This window comes from Orycteropus afer, unplaced genomic scaffold (genome assembly GCF_000298275.1).
Source record: "Orycteropus afer afer isolate SDZICR_OR568_19922 unplaced genomic scaffold, OryAfe1.0 scaffold00094, whole genome shotgun sequence".
Taxonomy (NCBI): domain Eukaryota; kingdom Metazoa; phylum Chordata; class Mammalia; order Tubulidentata; family Orycteropodidae; genus Orycteropus; species Orycteropus afer.
The window spans coordinates 1,228,511-1,234,900 of NW_006921681.1; the positions used below are offsets into that span (position 1 = coordinate 1,228,511).

The 6,390-nt window shown below is 45.6% G+C and overlaps 1 protein-coding gene across 1 annotated transcript in view; it reads right to left on the reverse strand.

Annotated features, from left to right (window-relative positions):
* Positions 1–6,390, reverse strand: part of ACOT7 (acyl-CoA thioesterase 7) — a 181,076-nt gene that overhangs the window by 83,759 nt on the left and 90,927 nt on the right. The window contains exon 3 of the mRNA XM_007942577.2: positions 1,691–1,847. Within this exon, the coding sequence (XP_007940768.1) occupies positions 1,691–1,847 (157 nt within the window). The remainder of the gene's footprint in view (positions 1–1,690; positions 1,848–6,390) is intronic.

Below are 6,390 nucleotides of genomic sequence, written 5' to 3' on the forward strand. Positions count from 1 at the left end.
TTTCAGTCCCTTCTCTCTCCTGAAGTTAACCACTCAGAGCAACCCAGACGGAGCCGTCTGCCTCTCTTTCTCTGGAGAAGCAAGCGCCTCCAGACTCGCCCTCCACCAGGCCACCTGCTATAGCCTACCCTGTCTCCTCCCTTCCTCCTACACTTCCTCAGCACCTCTTCGAGACACAGTGTCCTCAACGTACCCCTCCAGCCAGGACACAGAGCCCAGGAATGCCTTTTTGTCCCCCTGCCACCTCTCCTGTCCCTGTTTCTGTTCATTGGGTTTCCTCTCGGGTGGTGGCTCCTGCTGTGCCAGAAAGAGGCTTTAATGACAAGGACGGTTGCTGGTTCTAACAATGGCAAAGTTACAATGAAAGAGCAGTGCTGCCAGGATCACCTCTACAAATGAACCAGAAACAGGCAGGAGAGGGCAGCAGATGCCCCTCTCCATCAGGATGGGGTCAAGGCTATATCCCCTAGCTCTGCCCACCCAGGAGTGCAGCAAACTGCAGTTTGGGAAACTGGACAGGGACCCCAAAATCCCTCTGGGGAGACCCACCTCTGCACTGAGCCTGATTTTGGTTGCAGCCTTGATCTCAGTGTAGAACAGAGTGTGCCGGGCATCCCTTTCTATGCCACAGCCAGAGACTGGGACCCAAGGGTCTATCAATGCCAGTGCCACCTGTCAAGTCACAGTGGACAAAGACAAGCACACCAAACGTGCCCGCTCGCACCCAAGTTCTTGCTCAGCTGAAGTGTTTTGTGCTGTCACTGGGCCATCCTGCCAAGGTCTGCAGGGTGGTTTAGATGGAGACACATGCTCTAGCCCACCCCACAGGAAAAGCAGGTGCCCACCCCTTGCAGTTACAAGCACAGCACTGGGCAGGGCAGCCACCTTCCAGGGGTAGGGAGGTCAGAAAGAAAAGGACACAAGCCAGGTAACATCTTCCTTTGCACCTGGACTATGGGGCGGCCCAGGATCTGAAGAAGGGGCCTCTGCAGGGAGCCCAGGGACAAAGGAAGAGGCTGTCTCCCTCAATACAAGCACAGTTATAAAAAGAAGTGTATGCGGGTGCGTGTTAGCACTGTTGCTGCCACACTCGCCTGTGGTGCCGAGTGGGAAGATGAAAAGGGGTTTCCATGGTTACCACGACCAAGGAAGAGAATATTCAGATCAAACCAGAGTCAAAGGGTCGCCAGTGAACTTCAATCTATGCCTGGGTTACAGGGCCAGGGTGGGCAAGGAAAGCCCAGAGCAGGCCCTCCAGGAAGTATCCTTCATAGCACCAAGACCCCTACTATGCACAGCAAGGGCAACCAGGGCAGGGGAGATGGCAGGGGGCCAGTTCCACCTTTGCCCAGGACTGGGCTGGTTGGTGAGCAGAGGGTACACACTCAGAGATGGGGCCAGGCGGTAGGGTCTGAATTTACTCTGCCAGCTTTCAGGTGTGCAATCTTTCTGACTCGCCTGTCTGAGCCCCAGTTTCCTTGTCTGTAAAATGACGCTAAAGTGTGACAAGTAGGAGTACTTGCTTCTGGCTGATGGCAGAATGACAGGAGGGGGACCCAAGTAAAGTGTTTGGGCCAGGCCCCAGAACAGAGTAAACACTCAGTAAATGTTAACTGCTGCTGCTGCTTTTATTATCACTGTCACTGTTATTCCTAGCCAAGTTTCCTGGTGGGAAGTATCCACAAGTTACCTGTGAGGATGTTTTCAGACATCACGTTGACCTGGACTTCCACAGAGTGCTTGGATGTGTAGGTAATCTCAGCACTGACATGAGCCACCTCACCGATGCACATGGGAGACAGGAAGTCAGTACGCTCGACCCGGGCCAGCGCAGCCACACAGCGCTCCTGCAGACACCAAAGATAGAAGGGTCATCCCCAGCCAGTCTAGCCCAGCCCAGCTCAGCCCAGTCCATGGCTAGCTCAGCCCAGCTGAACACAGTGCAGGCCAGTCCGGCTCAGCTCAGCTTATGCTACCTCAGCCCAGCCAATGCCATCTTACTCCATCCCAGCTCAGTTCAGCCAAGCCCAGCGTAGCCCAATGGTCCAGTTCAGTCTAGCTCAGTCCAGCTCAGCCCAGGCCAAACCCAGCCCAGATCAGCTTGGTAAGACCTAGAGCTAGTTGCACCGTTATTTCTTTGCACTGTGAAAATAATGCAATTCGTTGACTCTAGACATTTAAGGAACCCTGGTGGCACAAAAGTTAAGTGCTCAGCTATTAACCAAAAGGATGGCAGTTCAAACCCACCCAGCAGCTCCAGGGGAGAAGAGACCTGGTAATCTGCTCCCGTAAAGATCACAGCCTGGGAAATCCTACAGGGCAGTTCTACTCTGTCTTGTAGGGTTGCTGTGAGTCAGAACTGACTCGATGGCACCCAACAAAAGGAATATACATCCAAACACAAAAATAGAAAACACAGAATCATTTGGCAACGGTAATTCTAAGGGGTGGGATTATTATTTTTTTTCTAATTTTTCTCTAATAAATGTGTATTGCTTATATAATAAAAAGTTTAAAAAGTACATATTCATTATAGAAAATCTGGGAAATATAGAAAAAGGAGAGACAGTCACTCCTCTCATCCAAAGATAGCCCCGCTGCTATATTAGGAAATTTCTTTCTAGGCTTTTCCCCTAAAAATAGGGCTGTGTTGGTTCATTGGTTTGTGTGCCCGGCTCCTCGTTCCACAGCTTTAGTCTGATTTCGTTGTGCAAAGCCTAATTATATACCTGCACATTCTGTTTTCTCATCATGAGGAAAAAGAACCTGCTGGTGTTCTAACACATTCCTGGCAGTCACTATTCTTTTCTCTTTTTCAAATTTAAATGTTATTTATCCTTCAAGTAGGTAACCCATTCTTAAGATACAAAACTCAAAAAGAACAAAGGGTATAAGGAGCCAGGTCTGCCTCTCGTCCCTTTGTCACAAGCCACCCAGGACCTCCTTGGAAGACCAGTGTGTCTCAGACAGAGTGTCTACTGACAAAGGCAACATAGCCATCCAGGGGGGCTCTCAGACAACAGACACACAGACAACTGTGCACCTTCCTCTTCTCTCTTACCTCTTCTGAAGCTCATCTCTACTGATACATGATGGACTTCTGATGTCTTTCCTTTTTTTTCTAAAATAATTCATATACTGTTGTAAAAGTATAAATAACATTTGCTAGTTTGTTAATTTTTACCTGTATAATTCAGTGACATTGGTTATGTTCATCATGTCGTACTACCATCACCATTATCTTTTGCCAAATTATTCTACCACCATGAACAGAAACTCAGTGCCCCCTAAGCAGTAACTCCCCCTTTCCCACTCTCTCTCATTCCTCATAACCACTAATAAGCTTTGATCTCTATATGTTTGACTATTTCATATGGTGGGATCATACAATATTTGTCCTTTTGTGATCAATTTATTTCACTCAGTATAATCTCTACAAGGTTCTTTCATGTCACAGCATGTATCAGGACTTCCTTTATCTTTATGACTGAGTAATATTCCATGGCATGTATGTACCACATTTTATTTATTCATCTGTTAAAGAATATTTAGGTTGTTTCCATATAATGTTAGGAACTCTGGTGGCACAGTGGTTAAGTGCTTGACTGCTTACCAAAAGGTCAGTGACAGTTCAAACCCACCAGCCACTCTGTAAGAGAAAAGACCTGGCAATCTGCTCCTGTAAAGATTATAGTCTAGGAAACCTTATGGGGCAGTCGCTATGAGTCTGAATCGACTTGATGGTAACAAAACCCATATAACGTCTTTTTTGTGACACCTTCTATGACTTTTTTTTCATGGTACTGCACTGCAAAAAAATATTTTTAATGGCCATATAGAATAGTATATTCTCCTGTTAGCAATTTGAGTCAACCCTAATTATTTCTTATTATAAAGATTAGTCATAGATTGAATTATGTCCCCCCAAAATGTGTCAACTTAGCTGGACCATGATTTTCAGTGGTTTGGCAGCTCTGTAATGACAAAATTTGGCAGTTACATAATGATATAATCATCCCCCATGATGTGATCTGATGTGATCAGCCAATCAGTTGTAAGGGGATTAAGGTAGGATACAACATTCTTACTCAGATCACAGTCTGATGTGATGTAAGGAGAGTTTCCCCGAGGTATGTCCTATATGACCTTTTACCTTACAAGAGACAAAAGGAGAGAGAAACAAGCAGACAAGGAGGACATGACTACCACCAAGAAAGAATTAGAAGCATAGTGCATCCTTTAGACCCAGGGTCCCTGTACAGAGCACATCCCAGACCCAGGGGAATACTGATGCCAAGACCCATGGAGGTCTCCAAGGGACTCTGAGTGCACAGACATTGAAAGAAAACAGGGACCTTCTCCTAGAGCCAACAGAAAGGCTTCCCCTAAACCTGGCACCCTGAATTTAGACTTAGAACCTTCTAAACTACGAGAGAAAAACTTTGTTTGTTAGAGCCATGCATTTGTGGTATGTCTGATATAAAAACACTAGATAAAAGTAAGAGAATAATACTGTGATGGATGTCCTTTTACTTAAATTGTTTTCTGTATTTGGATTATCTCTGTGGTCAAAGGGGCAGCTGATTTGCATGAGCTTGTCCTCCCTCCTCCAGCCTGGAGTTTTGGCGGGGGTGGGGTGGGGGGGCGGGTGTTTGCAAATAGTTAACATGCTGGGCTGCTTACTGAAAGGTTAGAGGTTCCACCCAGAGGCACTTCAGAAGAAAAGCCTGCTGATCCACTTCTGAAAAATACTATTGAAAACCTTACAGAGCACAGTTCTACTCTGACACATATGGCATACCCATGAGTCAAGGTCAACTCAATGGCAACTGTTTTGATTGTTCCTCCTTCACACACATTCCCATCCACCACCAAGGAGGGGTCGCTAGGAGTCAGTCCGACTCAGCACATAACAACAACAACCCCTGCCACTAAAACAATGTTCAGGAACTCCAAGTCCGGCTATACATGAATATATATGGCTACAGCACCACCCACTGGTGGAAGGTGGAAAGGCAATGGCTAAATAGAGCTGGGCAAGAAAAAAGGACCAACCTGTATCTGGCAGCGCACTTTTTGGGATTACCCCAGTGCTGTCCGTAAGACCAAAACATGGAATGAAGTCTATTACTAGGAGTGGTTAAATTAAGTGACGATATGGATAGGCCCACAAACAAGTAGTATATACATGTTGTTAGGCGTTGTCAAGTCACCTCGAACTCATATTGACCCTCTGTACGACAAAATGAAACACTGCCCAGTCCTGTGCCAGCCTCACGGTCCCAGCTATACCTAAGCCCATTGTTGCAGCGACTGTGTCAATCCATCTTGTTGAGGGCCTTCCCCTTTTTCATTGACCCTCTACTTTACCAAGCATGATATCCTTCTCCAGGGAATGGTTCCCTCTGACAACATGACCAAAGTAGTGGAAGTTTGGCCATTCTGGTTTCCAAGGAGTATTCTGGCTGCACTTCTTCCATGACAGATTTGTCAGTCCTGTTAGCACACCATGGTACTTTCAGTATTCTTCACCAACACCACAACACAAAAGCATCAACTCTTCTCCCTTATTTATTGTCCAGCTCTCACATGCATAAGAAGAGATTGAAACTACCATGGCTTGAGTTAGGTACACCTTAGTCTTCAAGGAGACATCGCTGTTCTTCAGCACTTGGTTGCAGCAGATTTGCCCAAGGCTTACGTCTTTTCATGTCTTGACTGCTGCTTCCATTGGTGTTGATTGTAGAACCAAGTAATATGAAGTCTTTGACAACTTCAATCTTTTCTCCATCTATCATGATGCTGCTTATTGGTCCAGTTGTGAGGATTTTTGTTTTCTTTATACTGACGTGTAATCCATACTGCAGACTATAGTCTTCGATCTTCATCAGTAAATGCTCCAAGTCATCCTCACTTTCGGCAAGCAAAGTTGTGTCGTCTGCATATCACAGGTTGTTAATGAGCCTTCCTCTCCAATCTTGATGCCATGTTCTTCTTCATATAATCCAGCTTCTCGGATTATTTGCTCAGCATACAAGTTGAATAAGTATAGTGAAAGGATACAACCCTAACACACTTCCTTCCTTCTCAATTTTAAACCATCCAATATCCCCTTGTTCTGTTCTAATGACAGCCTCCTGGTCTATGTACAGGCTCCTCACAAGTACAATTAAGTCTTCTGGAATTCCCATTCTTGTCAATGTTATCCACAATTTGTTATGATCCGTACAATCAAATGCTTTTGTGTAGTCAATAAAACATAAGTAAACACCTTTCTGGTATACTTTTGCTTTCAGCTAAGATCCATCTGACATCAGCTATGATATCCCTCATTCCACATCCTCTTCCGAATCCAGCTTGCATTTCTGGAAGTTCTCTGTCAATATACTT